General features: G+C 36.5%; 1 protein-coding gene and 1 long non-coding RNA gene across 2 annotated transcripts; one reads left to right on the plus strand and one right to left on the minus strand.

The window, feature by feature from the left end:
• On the minus strand, nt 1-444 carry LOC139782553 (uncharacterized). The gene is made up of 2 exons (XR_011720920.1): nt 340-444; nt 1-237 (listed from the first exon to the last, which is right to left on the minus strand). It is a non-coding gene; the product is annotated as an uncharacterized lncRNA (long non-coding RNA).
• A 1,147-nt stretch (nt 445-1,591) lies between these two features.
• Nucleotides 1,592-3,131, plus strand: LOC139782551 (uncharacterized). Its single transcript, XM_071721571.1, has one exon. It carries the CDS (start codon nt 2,340-2,342, stop codon nt 3,051-3,053), a length of 714 nt encoding a protein of 237 aa, XP_071577672.1. The 5' UTR covers nt 1,592-2,339; the 3' UTR covers nt 3,054-3,131.
• The last annotated feature ends 15,673 nt before the right edge of the window (nt 3,132-18,804 follow it).

Here is an 18,804-nt window from a genome sequence, read left to right on the forward strand (position 1 = left end):
TTTTTAACAACAAAATAAATAATTGAAGTTAAATGTGGTATACCACTGTAAAGAGTGAACCTTTAGCTACAAAATTTATTAAGGAAATTTTTATCTACGTCGCTTTGTTTAACCGGTATAGAGCAAAAACGACAACGGTGCAAAAATTGAAATCTCAAAAATGCCGGGGTTGAACCGCCACCCCCCCGGGGTTTATCCGCCACACTGCATTTTCAATACATATACGTACATGTAATCCTGAAAAATGATAGGATACATTTTAATAATTGTTTTTTAAGAGAAAAATATAAAAATTTATTAAAAATTTTTATGCAAAACATTAAAAAATAATTGTTTTACCTATTCCATAAAACAATTTAGGCACGTGAATACAGAGGTTAACCAAATCGTAAACTCCCCAACGGCACGTCACATTGTCAACGCGGGCAACCACGGGGAATACGCGTGACGGCGTTCCGGTGCCATAGGATCAGCGCGGACCCTCGAGCAACCTAACCAAGCCGCGTTTCTCGCGGGGGGAGCGATAAATAGCGACAGGGGGGTTAGAAAAGCTCGCGGTGAAGCGCGACCATTTTACCGACTCGACGGCGTCCTCGCGCCGATTCCTCGACGCGCCGACGACGACGACGACGACGGCCATGACCACCACGACGACGACGGCTACGACCACCACGACGACGACGGCCACGACCACCACGACGACAACGGCCACGACCACCACGACGACGACGACGACGACGACGACGATGACCACCACCGACACCACCACCACTACAACGGCGGCGACAATGACGCCGAGACGATGCGGCGAACGCTGGACGATGCGGTCGCACGCGCGACTGTCACTGACACAACGACCAACAACGACGATTTACCGCGGCCGGGAGTCGGGACGATCTACAGCGCGCGCGGCATGTCAACTCTCGCGCGGAAATCGCGGGATCTCAGAGCCGTGCCGTGCCTCGCCGTACCTCGCCGACGTGCCGTGAGCGTAAGCGATCTCGAAAACAACGGTCCGCCATCTTTTCGGTCGGCCCAAAACACCCAAAAACACCCGTTTTGCGACGATACGTGCGTACCATTTCCCTCCTACACAAACTGACGCACGTGCAAGGGAAGACAGAATCACGCTCGAGGGAAACCTAACCTGAAATCGCCGTGAGCTGAAGTCGTGCGCCCGGCGCGCCACAGTGACGAGACTGGCGGACCAACCCCGGGTGCTTACTGGCGGATAAGCCCCAAACATAAGTTTCAGGTTTGATCGCCCACGAAATATTAGACATCAACGATAATGAAAAAACTACACTGGATTCGTGTTCAGCATGCATTACTCTTTATAATCACGTACCGCGAGATTTGGAGAGCAAATATTATTGCAGATATTACAATATTTCCACGCGCAGAAAATTTCACTTTCACCTTCCGAAAACACGTTTGCCCTCGTAAAAATCATAACACGGCAGGTAACCTGCCGAAACTCCGTTGGTCACATGGGTACCATAAGCAGCGTTTACAATGTTAATAGCGAGTTCGCACAATATACAGGTTCCGAGATATTTGATTTGGCGGTTCAACCCCGCTGGCGGTTTAGCCCCGGTCTCCATTATATATCAATTTTGTTTAATAGACTTTTATAAGAACAGATTTTCCGACTTCCGGTTCCGGTGTGTCGAAGGCAACAGGTGTGCATGTGAGAGAGAGAAAAATCGAGGCAAAAATACGTGTTGGAGAGAGCTAGAGAGGTCGAGAACAGCGGAACAGGGAGGCGTGGAGGTGAGAGAGGGCGGAGGCGAAAGGATTGAGAAGGGGCGGAGGCAGTAAAAAGGAGAAGAGGTAAGGAAAGTGACGGGTGAGTGGTGACCGCGCGGCATAGACTAGAGATATTACAGAGGGGCGATAGACAGGAAGGCGGTGTCGCGCAAGCGGGCATAGGCTAGTTAGGATATAAAGGGGATACCTACTATAAGTGCTTTCAGCCATAGGATAGATAACGAGTAAGAGGGATAGGCAAAGATAGCGGCGACGGATGGAGGTAGAGAAGGAAATAGGATTAGAGAGTGAACAACAGGGAAACAAAGGAAAGAGGAGGGAAGGCGAAGGAGAGCTAGAAGAAAACGAGAGGCAGGCCTACAAAGGCGGAGGAGCTCGCCAAACAAAGAGGAAGATCGGACAGCCTAGGATCGGTCGTAGATCTCATCCAGAAGAGAAAAAGAAAAGAGTTAGAGGAAGAAGCGGCGAGAGCAGCAGAGATAGAGATCCTTGAAAAATTTAACGAAGTAAGAAGGGTCAACAGATCACCGCCAGCTAAGATCAGAAAAGAAGAAGAGGGTAAAAGAAACATGGCGGCAGAAGAGCTGCTAAAAGAGATATTAAGGAAAATGGAGGAACAAGAAAAGGAAAGGAAAAAAGATAAGGAAGAAATAAAAAACGATATTAAGGGATTAATGGAGGAATTGAAGAGGAGGGAGGAAATATGGGAAAAGCAGAAAAAGGCGCTGGAAGAAAAGGTAAAGATAATGGAGGAGAAAATCGAAAAGTTAGAGGTGAAGGGCGCAGAGGAGAAGGAAGGTAGGGAGTTGATAGGGAAAATGAAGGAGATAGAAAGAAGTATGGAGATGACGGAAAGAAGAAAGAGGAAAAACAACATAATCGTGAAGGAGGAGAAGGTAGGAAACGACAAGGAGAGGAAAGAGGAATTTGAAAAGTTGATAGAAGAACTAGACAATATAAAAGGGAGCATTAAAGAAATACAAGAAATAGGATACGGAGACAATAAAATGAGATTGTTGAGATGCAAAAACTGGGAAGCAAAAAGAGACATCATGAAGAAAAAGAAGGAACTAGGAAGGAAATATGGAAGCTTTCTGGATGATGATCTCACCAAAGAGGAAAGACAGATACAAATAGAGATAAGAAAGATAGCAAGGGAGAAGAGAGAGAAAGGAAAAAGAGTTGCAATTGGCTATCAAAAGATATGGGAAGACAACAAGGAATGGAGATGGAACGAGAGCAAAGGAAGATTAGAGGAGAGGGAGGACTTTCGTAGGGCATAAAGAAGAGAATGAGGACAAAGAAGGCGGGGAGGAAGGAGAAAGTACAAGGGAGGAGGGAGAGAAAGCCGCAGGAGGAGACTATGGAGAGGAGGAGGACGAAGACATAGAGGGAGAGGAAGGAGAAAGCAGGAGGAGGGAGGAGACTAAGGTGGTCTTCTGGAACGTAGCGGGTACAACAAATAAAGATAGGGACTTTTGGGATGGGATAAAGGAGTGGGATGTGATTGTTATGATGGAGACATGGATGGATGAGAAAGGATGGGAGAAGATGAAAGAAAAGTTACCAAAAGGATTTAGATGGAGAGTACAATTAGCGAACAGGAGAAATAGGAAAGGCAGAGCGTGCGGGGGCATGTTAGTAGGAATAAGAAGAGAGTTAGAAGAGATAAACGAGGGAAGAGGGAGGGAAGAGGAAGAAGGTAAAATCGAAGTTAAGATAAAAATAGGAGAAGAAATCTGGAGAATAATAGGAATATATGTAAACAAAGACATTGATAAGAAGTTAGAAGGCTTGAAGGATTGCACTGAGGAGGGAGAAATAGGAGTAAGGACCATAATAGGTGGTGACTTCAATGCGAGAACAGGAGAGGAGGGAGGATGGGAGGAGAAAATTGAGGGAAAAGAGAAAGAAAGAGGGAGAAGATCTAAAGACAAGAAGGTGAACAAGGATGGCAGGACACTACTAGAATTTATCGAGGAAAGAGGATAAATAATCTTAAATGGTGGTACGAAGGGAGACGAAGAAGGAGAATACACATACACAGGAGGAAAAGGTGAAACAGTGATAGACTATATTATAGGTGATGAAGATAGCAGAGGAAAAGTGGAAAGATTAGAAATAGGAGAAAGGGTAGAATCAGACCATCACCCTTTAATACTTTGGATAAGAGGCGGCGCAAAGCGAATGCAGAGAAGGAAAGAGGTGAAAAGGATAAGAAGAAGAGGTATATGGAGTGAAGAAGAAAGAAAACAATTCGTTGAGAGGCTAGGGAAGATAGGAGGAAACAGAAAGTTGCAGGAGGAGATAGAGGAAGGTGTGTCGAAAATAAGAGGAGTATTAGAGGAGAACGAAAAGGAGGAGTGTCGAGGAGCTAATAAGAACAGAAGAGGATGGTGGGATGAAGAATGCAAGGAGAAAAAAAGAAGTGAGGAGAGAACTAGGAAAATGGAGAAAAGGAAAAAGAGAGGTGGAAAGATATAGGGAAGGGAGGAGGAAGTATAGAGAAGTATGTGAAAGAAAGAAAAAGGAAGAGAAGGAAAGGATGATTAGAGAAATAGGAGAGGCGAGATCGGAAGTTAAGGTATGGGAATTGATAGGTAGAGTAAGGAAAAGAAGGAAGAGGGTAAACGAAGATATAAGGCTGGAAGAATGGAAAAAATACTTCATGGAGCTACTGGGAGGCGTGGAGAACAGGGTTGTGAAAGGAGAAGGAGGGAGGGACAGACAAGAAGAGGAAGAGATAGAGTTGGAGGAGGTAAGAAACGTAATAAAGAAACTAAAAACAGGAAAGGCAATAGGCAAGGACGGAATTCCGAACGAGGCATGGAAATTTGGAGGAGAAGAGATGGTGAAATGGGTATGGGGAATATGTAAACGGGTATGGAGGGGTGAAGGCTGGCCGGAACATTGGAAGGAAGGGGAGATAATACCAATAGTGAAGAAAGGAGAAGGAAAAGAGGTAAAGGACTACAGAGGGATAACGATCATGTCCTCAATGTATAAGATATACACGGCGGTATTAGCAGAAAGAATAAGGAAAGAAGTAGAAATGAAGAACTTGATTCCCGACAACCAAGCAGGATTTAGAAAAGGAATGGGGACGATGAACCAGATATTTGCGCTGAATTATCTGATAAACAGACACCTAGGAAAGGAGAAAGGGAAGATGACAGTTCTATTTGTAGATCTCAAGGCGGCTTTTGACTCAGTAGATAAGGAAGTTCTAATCAAGGCAATGAAAGAGAGAGGTGTGAGGCAAGGACTGATAGACAGGGTAGAGGAAGTGTTGAGAGAAACAAAAAGCAGTGTGAGAAGGGGAGAAGAAAAAGGGGACTCATTCTGGATGGCGAAGGGATTAAGACAGGGATGCCCGCTAAGTCCGATACTGTTTAACTTACTAATTGCGGACATAGAGGATCACATGAAGAAGGGCGGATGGGGGGGTGTGAGATTAAAGGGAGAAAAGGTATGCACATTAATGTATGCAGATGACATAGCAGTACTAGCGGAGGAGGAACATAATATGAGATCCATGATAAGCAGGCTTGAGGGGTATCTAGACAGGAAGGGACTAACGCTGAGCATAGAGAAGACAAAGATAATGAGATTTAGAAAAGGAGGAGGGAGGAAGAAGAAATATGATTGGAGATGGAAGGGAAAGAAATTAGAAGAGGTCAAAGAGTTCAAATATCTGGGGTACACATTGAAGGAGAATGGAAGGCAGGAGGCGCATATTAGAGAGAGAAGAAGGAAGGCAGCAAGAGTAATGAGTAATGAGAGAGGTGTGGGGGATAGGGAAAAGGATGTGGAAAAAGGACTGCAAAAGAAGGATCTGGCTATATGACACCCTGATATGGACGGTGATGGGATACGGGGCAGAAATATGGGGATGGAAGGAAAGGAGGGAGGTGGAAGGGATACACGAGAGATATCTCAGATGGACACTCGGATTAAATTAGAGGACGCCAGGATATATGGTTAGAGATGAACTAGAAAGAGAAAAGATGAGAGCTAGAGCAAGTAAGAGAGCTTGGAAGTTTGAAAGAAAACTGAGAGAAGGTAAAGGAGGAGAAATAGCGAGAAAGTGTTTGGAAGAAATAAAAGAGAGATGGAAGAGGGGAAGGATAATAGGAAGATGGGAGCGAGAGAGAAAGGAATATCTGGAAGAGATCGGGGTAGAAGTGGAAGGGGAGGAGGAGTTAGAAGAGGAGGCATTGGAGAATAGAGAGAAAAGGAGGCAAAAACAAGAAAGGATGAAAAAGATCACGGAATCAAAATACAATAGGTGGTATAAGAGTATAAGGAAGGACGGGATACCGAATTATCTAAAGAAAGGTTGGGAGGAAGCAAGGTGGAGTAGGGTTGCTAGATTTAGACTCGGTAACGAAGTCAGGGAAGGACTATACTGGGGAAAAGAGGACAAAATGTGTAGGATGTGTGGGAGGGAGGAGGAAACATGGGAACATATTTGGGAGGAATGCTCAAGATGGGAGAATTGGGAGGGAGAGGTCTGGCAAGAGGTGGTAGGGAGGCTACTGGGAGAGGAAGGAGAGGGAGAGGAATGGATGAAAGCGATAGAGGAGATGAGGCTGAATGGAGGGAGGAGAGAGGAAAAGGAGACTATTCGATAGATGGTAAATATGATCTTCTGTTACAGATAAAGACAAGGGAGAAGGAGAGAAAGTGGCAAGAGGAGAAAATGGAGTTTAGAGGGAAAGTAGAAAAGGAGACAATGGAGAAATTGATAAGAGAGCAGATAAAAGAGTTAGTGAGAGAGTCGAAGGAAGATACAAGGAGACGAGACGAGGAGATAAGGAAGCAGAGAGAGGAGATAAAGAAGCAGAGAGAGGAGATAGAGAGCTTGAAGAGAAAGGTACATAGACTAGAACAAGGCGCAGGGAAAAGGAAGAGAGAGGATAGCGAGGAGAGTAGAGACAGGCAGGAGGGAGAGAATTGGTGGACTGATGATGAGAGGAATTATGAAGAAAGAAGAATGTGATAATAAGAATAGAGAAAGATAAGTGGACCAGAAAGGGATTGAACTGGGAGAAAGTGAGAAAGCTGTTCGGAGAAGGCCTGAAAATAAAGGTAGAGGTGAGGGAAGTGAGCGTGATAGGACAAAGAGGAGATTGGGTGACGGTCCTAGTGAGGATGGGAACAGAGGAGGATAAATGGAGGGTGCTAGAGGCGAGAAGAAGGGAAGGGAACAAATTAAGGATTAAAATGGACGAGGACAAGTCGGTAGAGAGGAGAGTAAGAGAAAGAGAGGAGAAAGAAAGGAGTAAGGAAAGGAGGAAGGAGGAAGGAGGAAGGATATACAGGACAGCGGACGAAGAGATAGCAAGTAAGATGGAGGAGAGCCTTCTGATGGAGTCAGACGAGGACGATAAAGATAGAAAAGGAGGAAAAGCGAAGGCAGAAGTAAAGAGAAAGGACAGTGGCAAGCCGGAGGAGGTGGAGAGGCGGAAGGAGGGGAGGAAGCTGCGACAGGAAGAAGAAAAGAAGAGGAACGACGAGGGCAAGAGAAAGGAAAGAGGATGGACGACGAGACCGCGAAGAAAATGGAGGAGAAGATGCTCACGGATACGGACGACGACGAGGGCCACAAGAAGACTAATGAATGAGATTATGATATAAAATATTGTGTGTTACGAAGATTGTTATTTGTACAGGGTTGGGTACGTCCCTACAAAACGCCCTTTCAGACCCCTTGGGGTAATAAAAAGTAGCATTTCTAAACTCTAACTATCTAATAATGAAATAATAATGTTGAAATTTTAATAAAGGTGACCGATGAATGAAATTATTTTTTTTACAGACATATCAAATTTACCTGTACAACGATCAAGTGAAAAAACAGAATTCCAAAAAACATTTTTAAATTTCTCAACCAGTAGCAATTGTTCACCGTTGAATGTTTCAAACACAAACTGTCTAATGATAATTCATTTGAAAATAGTAGTAGCCTATTAGAATGTATTTTAATAGACGTACCAAATAGCGCATTAGTTCAACAGCCATATTGTGAGCCAGTTACTTGTTCAACAAAAGTAATTATAAATAATACAATACATTTTTTGAACTTTCAATATTCAATCTTTTTATATAACACTTATAGAAACCATTTTTTACTGTATAACAACAATTTTTAATTAATATGAATTGACTAATAAAAATAAAAGAAATTGAATTGTACGATCTATTAAATACAATATTTAATAATAAAAAAATTATTAGTTAAAATATAAGATGTGTTAAATATATATACAAACTTTTAGGTTTACAAAACGATAGATTACAAAATTACGTGTATCAAGTTTTAAATGAAAGTGGTAAAGGACAATTTTTAATACAATTATATGATTTTGAAAGTATAGCAGAAAATAAAGAACTGTTATTGAAGAAAAAAAATCGCACTTATTTTCAATTAACAAAGTAGCGAGATTACTTATATTTCATGAAATTCGACGTACAGGATCATATGCGTAAGTGTATGAAGTATTAACACATTATATAATATTAAAATTACTTATTTCAAAAGAAATTTATAATACTATGTACATTATTTATTCTAATTAAAAAAATGAAATAAATTTTCAATTTTTATTTCGTAAAGTAAATTATTATTATTTCTAATTTAATGTTTTTTTTGTGCAGTTTTTTATGTTTATTATGCAAAGGCCTTAAGTTACATTGTATACTTCATTTTTTTCTTTTAGAATTAATTATGAAAGATTGGAATTTTTTGCTGAAAATGCAGCTAAACTATTTCCTAAATATTTAAAGGAAAGCTTTTATACAAAATCCAATAACAATCATAATGCGCATGGAGTTTTGCAAACATTTTATTCTAAATTGAGAGAAGTAGCTTTGGCTGTCAATATAATAAAGCCAAAGTCAAGATGTTATAAAAGAAAGTTGGATGATGGTTCATATTTTAATTATTTTATTAGAGTAACAGTAGATATCATACAGATAACATGTTTTTATACAACTTTTAATATAAATTAAATATTATTAAGGTGGTTCTTGCAGTACTTTGAAGTCACAAAAACAACTATTGTTACTAGTGACAAATATGAATGATTTAGTATGTAAAAATCAGCATACATTAAAATTAATTATTCCTTAAGGTTTTTTCTCATTTAACCGTTGCTATAAACTGAAAATATCAGAGCAAAGTCACAAATTTGACTAGAGTTGGTGATATAACCATAAATATGATTACGCCGGTAAAGAATAAAATATAGGGTTATGTGGGGTGATGTGCAACATTTTCACGCGTTGCTCGGAAAACATATCCAAAAATCAAATTCTTGAATATATCATGGCTGTATAATGTAGAGGAAGGAAAATACTAAAATTCTGCGTGATTAGATTTTCAAAATTTTAAATTTTTCCTAAAAATTTTTCGAGTTTTTAAAAACGTCTGTTTTAGCATTTTCAAATTTTCTTGGGGTGATGTGCAACACAGGTAAAATTAAGGTAAAAAATGCATGAATATCGACATCAATCGACTTAAATGTTAAATTTGGGCCTCTTAAATACAAATTAATCGAAATCTGGTGAACAAAAAATTTCACTGTGTTGTGATCGACCTGAAAAAAAAAAAATTATTTTTTATTTGATTTCTTATTTATTTATTGCTTAAAAATTAATATAATGAAAGGAAAAACGCAAAAAACTTTATTTTTCATCATCTGAATCGCAGTTGTCACAAGTAAAATAGTTGCGACCTTGCATGTCGACACATTTCACATCATGTTGCACATCACCCCAAACACGCTATTTTACGCGGACTGGCGTGACACCAACACAATGTAAGAAAATCACAAAATCGCTTTGGATTATCAAAAGTACTTGAAAAACTAACAATATAAAAATATTTACCTATAAGATGACTAAAACCAATTCACGAAATCACTATGAATGTGAAAAGCAAAAATTACATTCAGCTCGAGAAATTTAACTCGCTTTTCGTACAGCAAACCAGGGTGCGTGCTATCTCGCGAGTTATTTATCTAAAACAAGGTACTGTCAACACAAACAGATGGCAGTATGCGGTTCTGTCAAATGTCGACATGCAGACCAGGAATCGGAAATGTTGCACATCACCCCATGTTGCACATCACCCCACACAACCCTACTAAAATAGAAAAAATATACGTCACAATTTCTACAATTCCGCGATAGTGTATATATTCATACAACTGCCGAAAAAGAAATGTTATCCTTATAACCTCCATTCAACGGTGGGATAATGGTAGGACACGCGTCTTGTACGTCAGCTGACGCGTGCGACGTTGCCAAGCAGCCACTCAAGACGGCCGCCATGACTCTCGTGTCGTGTCGAAACGCCGAAAGTTGCCGAAAGTTTGTCGAAAGTTTAGCTTTATTATATACGGTACGGTCAATCAGTTTGGTGTCGCGTCAGTATCTTTAGAAATGTTTATTGCATCGATTAAACAGTTTTTTATTCGTTTATCTATTCGAGAAGTATGAACGTATTCCATAAATGTGCGATTTGACCCTCCTTTGCCTATTATCACCATGTAAAATTGGCAAAGTTTACGGACATATATCTCCGGAACCAAGCGGTAAAAAAATCCGAAATTTTTCAGACACACTCTAGGAACGTTAACCTTTCATTTAATATCATATTTTCCGGGCTATCTAAATTTGACCTAAATGCAAGAACCACCTTAATAATTAAGTAGATTATATTGTTATACAAATAAATAATATAAATATTAGTCACACAATATTACATTAGTTGCTTTTATATAAAACTTTTCATTATTTTTATTTTTACGTATAATTATTTATATTATAACTAAAATGTAATACTAAACAACGTATTTTAGAAAAAACTTTTTCCGACGAATTTAAAGATTTGCAACAGCCAATAAACGTGATCGATGAATCATATTAAAAAAATGGTCTACAACAGCTACTAATGAAAAAATAGCATTTAAAAAAAACGGCTTTTTTAACGTTTCCCAATTTACAGCTTTCTCTAGGTTATACTTTGGTAATATGTTTTTCCATCTATTTGCTATAATGCTGCACTCTTACTTGCTGCTTCTAATGAATATGTTTTCTTTTATAGATACAAGCGGATTTTAACACATTCTTTAATAAATCTAGTGACATATTTTGTCGAAATTGGCCTAACGTTGCACATAAAATAATTAAATTGGCAAAAACTAAGAAAAATGACAAAGAAATTAAAGGAATTTTAAGATCTGTTCCAAATGATAGTTAGTACATATTTTATTTTAATAAAATTATATTAGAATCTAATTTCTTAATTTTGATCTTTTTTAGAATATGTAGAAATACTCGCATTAATGGTATTACCATATTTATTTCCAAAAATTACAAAATTGACGAATAGATCAAAGACAGGAAAGTCGTGGAATCCAGAAAAAGCTGTTGTTTTGAAAACTTTTATTTACCATATAAAGGTAATATTTTATTATAAACATATCTAATAAAAAAATCATTAATTCTAAGCTTATTAATATAATATTTGTAGGGTAGACCGGGGCACGTTGTCACACATTTTTTCAATATTTTTTGTATTTTTTACATTCAATATTTGAGAGTACTGTGATATGCCAAAATTTCGAGTGAATCCTCAGCTTCAATTAGACAGTATCGAATTTTGTGTGATTGTTACTCTACAGTTGTTACATAACAATAAATAACGACAGGTCGCTTGTGACAACGTGCCCCGTGACCGGGGCACGTTGTCACATCAAATGTAATTGCATGCAAAATGTTATCCAAACTGTATTCAACGTAAATATCAATATATTATAGTGCGCTGCAATGTAAAAAAGTAAAATCCTTCACAGAAACATTTATTTTATTTCAAAAAAGTACAAAAAGCACGAAGTTTTCGTCTTAATCTAAATACAAGAATTCCATTTTAGGGCCATGCGGGAACATGCTCATGAACTCAGGAATCTGTACTAATTATGTGACGAGTCAATAGATGATAGGTATTGCTCAATATTTAATAACGTCGTTAACTTAATATTGTCTCGATTTATTTATATAGTTTTTCTTTTTCGCTGTTCCTGTTTCAGTTCGCACTTGAAAAGGGCTCGAATATAGAGCCGAAACGTTGTGCATTCTTGTATATATCACGCCAGTTAATCGAGAAATAAATTGAATTGCTGATTTTATTCACTGGCGGACGAAATTATTATTGATACAAGAATTCCACTCGAATGCGCAACTTATTGATCGTTAACAGCAAGACGAATTACTTCTAGATCGACTACTGCGGCTCTCGCAGTTTTCCGTTTGTAGGAGCGCACCATATCCCAATTGCACCTAGCTATGACATTAAAATTCGTGACAACGTGCCCCGAGGGCATTTTTTTACTCCAAACAGCCTCATGGCCGACACGTTTGAGATATTCATAAGATTAGGTATTGCACGCGGTAGGTAAAAGTACATACTTTAAGATAATATAAAGGTCTATTCTGAAAAAACATAAGCTTCATGTCCAGTACGTTGAATATTAGACAATAAAATTTTACTTACAGTCGCAAAAAACTTTCAAGTTGATTTTACGTCAACACGGCTGGAGCAATCTCAACACTGTAAACACACCAAAGATGGGCATACACTAACACGTTTTGGGAATGACGGGTGCTGCCCTCTGGTTATTAGTTTTTTAATTAAAGCCGATGTGACAACGTGCCCCGTGTGACAACGTGCCCCGGTCTACCCTAATAGGAAACAGGTAATATTAATAATTTGTTACAAAATGCATATTCCGAATTACAAGAATTACATGTTGAAAAGAAATTGATACTGCAACCTTATGTTGTAATAAATGGCCAAAATTTGGATACGATAACGTCTGCCTATGTTATACTTGGTACTCATACATATCAAGTACCAACGACTATATTAGCTGTCGATTTATGTTTCCAATGTATAAAAGTTTTACACAAAAGTTTTCCTCACGTATGCAACTATGTGTGGCAATTTTTAGAACATCAAGTTTATAAATTTGATGTTCCGCACTTGTGTGGTGCAGTTGCAAATTTAATAAATAAGCTAAATGATTGTTTATAATGTACAAACCTTTGTGGTTTGTAAAAAAGCACTGTGTTATTTATAATTCATTCATTTCTAGTATAGGTACTGTGTTATTTCTTAAGTTTAAAGTTTAAAAATTCATTAGATATAAAAACGTGTATGCTGTATTTCTCTTATAATTAAGATGGATTTTTCAAGAACCTCACAAAATGTGGATATTAGAAGTAGAGAATCATTAAATAAAGAAATATTAAATTTCACACTTTCATTATATAATAATCCGCTTCTTTCACGGAAAGCTGTAGATTTTATTATAAATACATTTAATGATTTTCTTTCGAAAGTATTTGTTCCGTATATTGAAAATGAAATGGAAATTCATTTGAAACCGATCACAAATGAAGTGTCATACGCGAAAGCTCAATTTATTTTAGCAAATAGTAAACATATATTTAGCAAGTATAAAACAGAGCATTCAAGAATCAAGATTTATGAAGAAGAAAGTGGATACATACCTCCCCAATTATTTGAAATTGGAAAAGAACCTACATATGTTAATAAAGATCAAACTATACATGTTGAGATGAAACCCATATACGGAGCATATATTCCATTAAAAGAAACGTTACAAACAGCACTATCAAGGCCAAGTACATTTGAACAAATATTAAATTACATAAATTATTTAAGTAAAGATAAATTTTATTTATCAAACGTTCTTCAAGGAGATTTATGGAAGAAGAAATATGCCGATTGTAATAAAATAATTTTGCCTCTTTTTGTATATTACGATGAATTTGAAACACGAAATCCTCTAGAAAGTCATGCAGGAGAGGAAAAATTAGGGGGTGTATATGTTTCTATTGCCTGCTTGCCTCCTCATCTAACTGCAAAATTAAACAATGTTTATGTTTCTACAATTTTCCATTCAAAGCACTTAAAAAAATTTGGAAATGAAAGCATTTTTAGAAAGACTATTGAAGATTTGAATACTCTGTCAACAAATGGTATAATAATAAAACTTAAAGGGTCAAATCAAGTAGTTCACTTTCAATGTGTACAAATATTAGGCGATAATTTAGGACTGAATACAATTTGTGGATTTTCAGAAAGTTTTACTGCCAAGTATTATTGCAGAATTTGTTCAGCTACATATAAAGAATGTCAAAATATGATTGAAGAAAATGAAGCCCTTGTGAGAACAGTACAATCGTATACACTAGATGTATTACAAAATAATTACTCAAGTACTAATATAAAAAAAGAATGTATTTTTAATAAAATTAATAATTTTCATATTTGTGAAAATATTACTGTAGACGTGATGCACGACTTATCTGAAGGAGTTGCAGCTTGTACAATCGGCAAAATATTACAAGCATTAATTACAGCTAAAATATTAAGTTTAAGTATTATAAATAATCGTATAGAAACTTTTGAATATGGTGAATTAGAAAAATCAAATAAGCCAAGACCTTTGTATTTTTCTTAAGGAAAGAAAGGTGAATAAAAACTAAAAATTAAGCAGTCTTCATCGGAACTTTTATGCTTATCGAGATATTTAGCCTTAATGATTGGTGATATTATTCCTGCTGATAATTCTTATTAGAAGATTTATCTTTCTTTAAGAAAAATAATTGGTATTGTGACATCTCCAACATTAGATAGAGGTCAAATAAATAATTTTCATTTACTTGTGAAAAAACATAATATACAATATCTGCAGCTTTTTGGCAAATTTAAGCCTAAAATGCATTTATTGTTACATTATACTAGAATAATGCTATTAAATGGTCCTGCAACTCATTACTCTTCTCTGAAATATGAGAGAAAAAATAGGAAATTAAAAGAAATTGCAGCAGGAACTTTATCTAATGTTAATTTACCAATAACTATAGCGATTAGACATCAATTACAATTGTGTATTATTAATGAATCTTCCTCAACTATTCAAGGAGATGTAATATTTGGACCAGTGGTTGATCCTAATGCGCACAGTTCTTTAAAACGACTTGTTCCTAATTTATGTGAAAATATATCTGTAGTGAAGTTTAAATACGTTGAAATACTTGGCAAAAAATATTCAACAGGAACAGTATTTGTAATAAAAGTGGCAGAAGATTATCCTCAATTTGGAGTAATAAAAAATATATTTTATTGTGCAAATGTTTATTTTCAAGCTAAAGTTTTAAATACGATTAATTTTAACCATAACTATCACGCATATAACGTATGTTCTAATTCAAATAATCCGAATATTGTAATTAATGTTGATATGATACCTAAAATACCACCTTGTTTATTAGTTTCAAAAAATAATAATGAATTAGTATCGATGAGATACGATATTTAGAATTAAATTATTTCAATAATATTTTAATAAATTATTTCAATAAATGTTTTGCTTTTAATTACTATAATATGTAAAATATGTATAAGATCATTAAATAAATGTGTTATTTGTAATTTTATATAACTTTATTATTTATTAATGTCCAAGAATACGTCTTTTCTTAATAGACCGGGAGCCCGCGATAAAATTTGTGTCAGATCTTATTCACCGCCATATTAATAGAATTAGTTGTTTTAATCGAGTAAGAAAGGTACATAATATTGCTGAGGTCGGTCGGCGGGACATAGATGCAGAAAATTATAACGAACATGTAATTTTCGAAAGTGTCCTTGTCAAATCTTATTCACCTTGAAACTTGTTTGCTAGTTAGTTTTTAATAGATAATTTATGAAAAAACGTTTCTTACACCTGGCAAGCGGGACAAAATTGTTCTTACAGGTTGTAAACAATGTAATATTTCACGAGGGTGATGTCAAATATTATTCACTTAGAAATTTATATGAGAGGTAAGTTTGAACTATAAATAATACAAAAAAAAAATTCTTACGGCTTGAACGCGGACCAAACGAGTTCTTACACTGCTTTGAAACTAAAAATTAAGAGCGCCCACGACGCTCTTTTGCTGCAGTGCGCACACGGTAATTTTCCTTTAATGTAGTATGTTAGTATATAAATCGGGTTTGTCACTTACGAACATGCAAAATAGATGGACAATAAAATGTGGAATAATTTTTCATTGTATATTACTCATTCTTTTTATTAAAGTAATACGTATAATGTATAAAATCAAATATTCTGAATCTCATCGTCACTGTCTGAATCCTCAGAGGAGGAGTTCAAATTTATATCTGAATAATTTAATTCTAAGTCGTCCATAGAATGACCGATTTCATCGTCATCCATTTCCTCTGATTGATCTGAAATTACATAATTCATGAATATTTGCTAAGAATTGTAGAGGAATCAATTTTAAATAACAATACAATACTTTCATTTTCTTCATTCGGATTCTCCACGACGATATCGTCGATATTTATTGGCATTTGATCGCCTTCAAACCATTTGAAGGAGCATGTGTCCTCCTCTAATTTCCAACCAAAGTCTTCCATCATGAGATGATTTATCTGTTGTCTGTGCGCGTTTCGCCAAATGTTTGCGATATAGATGGATCTCAGAATGTGTTGTTTTAATTCTGCTTTGCTAGGAGGTAGCACTGACCCATCAAAGTTTTTTTTCGTCATTTTGAAAATGTTCTCTTTATCACTTAATTTGTAAGTTTTACAAAAAGCCGCGATTCTCGCTTCATTAATACATTTCAGTTTACTTACAATAACCGTAAATTTTACATACATACTCTTCGAACGCTACAATTGAGGTGTCAATGTTCAACTCGGTGACATTACAAAAAGTCTGAATGAATTTTTTATTTCTCTCGAGCACTTTCAAGGGTCGACTTTTGCCTTTTCTGAAAAAAGCAGGGTTAAAATTACACCCCGTTAGAGCATGGAAGATAGGCAGCGCTGAACATAATTCACTTCCTAAAACTTGAAATAATTTGTTGACGTCAATAAATCGCTGCTTCTTCCCAACGCCAACATGCATGTGAATCTTAATCCCTGCTTTTACGTGCATCATATTACCTAACATTATGATCAAAACGTCTGTATCAGAACATCTTATGGTGACGTTAGCCTCTTCTGTTAATTGACAGACATGAAAAACTATTTTCGTATCCGCCTCTTCATGCAGAGGACAGGATAACAGAGAAAATCTCAATTTTCTCAAGTTTCTATATAACAAGTTAAAATTACCGTGTGCGCACTGTAGCAAAAGAGCGTCGTGGGCGCTCTTAATTTTTAGGTTCAGAGCAGTGTAAGAACTCGTTTGGTCCGCGTTCAAGCCGTAAGAATTTTTTTTTCGTATTATTTATAGTTCAAACTTACCTCTCATATAAATTTCAAAGTGAATAATATTTGACATCACCCTCGTAAAATATTACATTGTTTACAACCTGTAAGAACAATTTTGTCCCGCTTGCCAGGTGTAAGAAACGTTTTTTCATAAATTATTTATTAAAAACTAACTAGCAAATAAGTTTCAAGGTGAATAAAATTTGACACACCCTCTGCTTTTTTTTCCACTCCCCCGCAGGGGTTGTCCCACCCTCCAGGTGTAAGAAATGACTTTTCAATATTAGAAGGATGTACTCTATCGAATATATAGGGTTTCCCGGTGAATAAGATTTGACACAAATTTTGTGTTACGGACTCCCGGTCTATAAACTGCTTTCATTAAAGTTAAATTAATAATATATTATTTCTTAATTGTTTTATAATTTACTTTGTTAAATAAATCAAATTAAATCCAAATTCATCATAATATACAAAAAGAGGAAAATTATTTTATTACAATCGGCATGGATGTCGGCATGGACGTAAGAGTATCACCTCCTGGTGGCATGAACTCTTTGCGTTACAAGCATAACCGTGTTCACACGATCTCTGTATGAAGTTGTTGCTTTTCGGACACGAAACGCCTGTCCCTGTGAAGTAGGATATTATCCTTGCCTTAAACGGACAAATTCATGCGTTTGATGCAAGGCAGCGCTACATGCTTTTTATGCATGGGAGGCGCTCATACCACAGAGGTAAGATTTTTCTCTCCGTGAGATGAGACATGACGTTCTTGCGTTCAAAGCAAAGCAGCTGACATGCGCTGTTGGTAAGAACTGCAACTTCCCGAGCATGCCGTTAACAGCGTACACGCATGAAGATTTCACTAATATAGTAGGGATATCTCTCGTACTCGAAACGCGTTATTTCTTACTATAGGAGTATATATGATTTTTGCTAGTGACGTATGCGGAGAGGTTATGCGTTATAAGCATGGCTCTCCATGCCACAGAGGTAAGATTTTTCTTTCCGCGTGCACGGACATTATTTTAACGCAATTTTTCGATGTTTTAGAACACTGAACATATTGACATCAAAAATTCAAAAAACAATATTTTCTTTGGTTTTTTCTACCCCTATTTCATATATAATTCTTTTAAATTTGGTTGATTAGACCCAACTTTATACGCAATCAAAGGTTTATATACAAAGTTTACGAAAACAAAGCTTCCTCTGTGAGGAAGCAATAGTAGTAGGGGAGACCCCGGCTAGTTGGTATACTTTTTTTTAAGATTTTACTTGTAACTAATAAATGGAATACAAGCCGCAAAATAATTTTTTAATAGCCGTATGCTTATACAACACAAACATTATTTTTTTATTAAATAGTATAATTAATTTTGTTGCACCAATAATAATTATAAGGCGACGACATTTGTAACAACCAGTCCCATTTACGGGGTAAGTTGTTACAGTACTGGATTAAGTTGTGAAAGATCCAGTTTTCAAAGTAGATATAATATATTTCATAAAGAGAAATAACAACATGTAACAATATGTGTTATATATTACACTTACATTACTGAGTGCAAAATTATAATATAAATATAATTTAACTGATGTTCTGTGTGTTGACTGGTTCTGATACGTAATAAGACGTTAACGGTCCCAGTTAGAAAGGTGACGTCGATTTAACGTTAATTTGACGTCAAAGAGGTTGACAG

The sequence above is a fragment of the Temnothorax nylanderi genome, unplaced genomic scaffold (genome assembly GCF_030848795.1).
Source record: "Temnothorax nylanderi isolate EJ_2023f unplaced genomic scaffold, tnyl_v1.0 TNYL_tig0423_pilon, whole genome shotgun sequence".
Lineage (NCBI taxonomy): Eukaryota > Metazoa > Arthropoda > Insecta > Hymenoptera > Formicidae > Temnothorax > Temnothorax nylanderi.

Excerpts from the sequence above, each read along its gene's own strand:
- LOC139782551 (XM_071721571.1), top strand. The coding sequence starts at position 2,340 with ATGGCGGCAGAAGAGCTGCTAAAAGAGATATTAAGGAAAATGGAGGAA.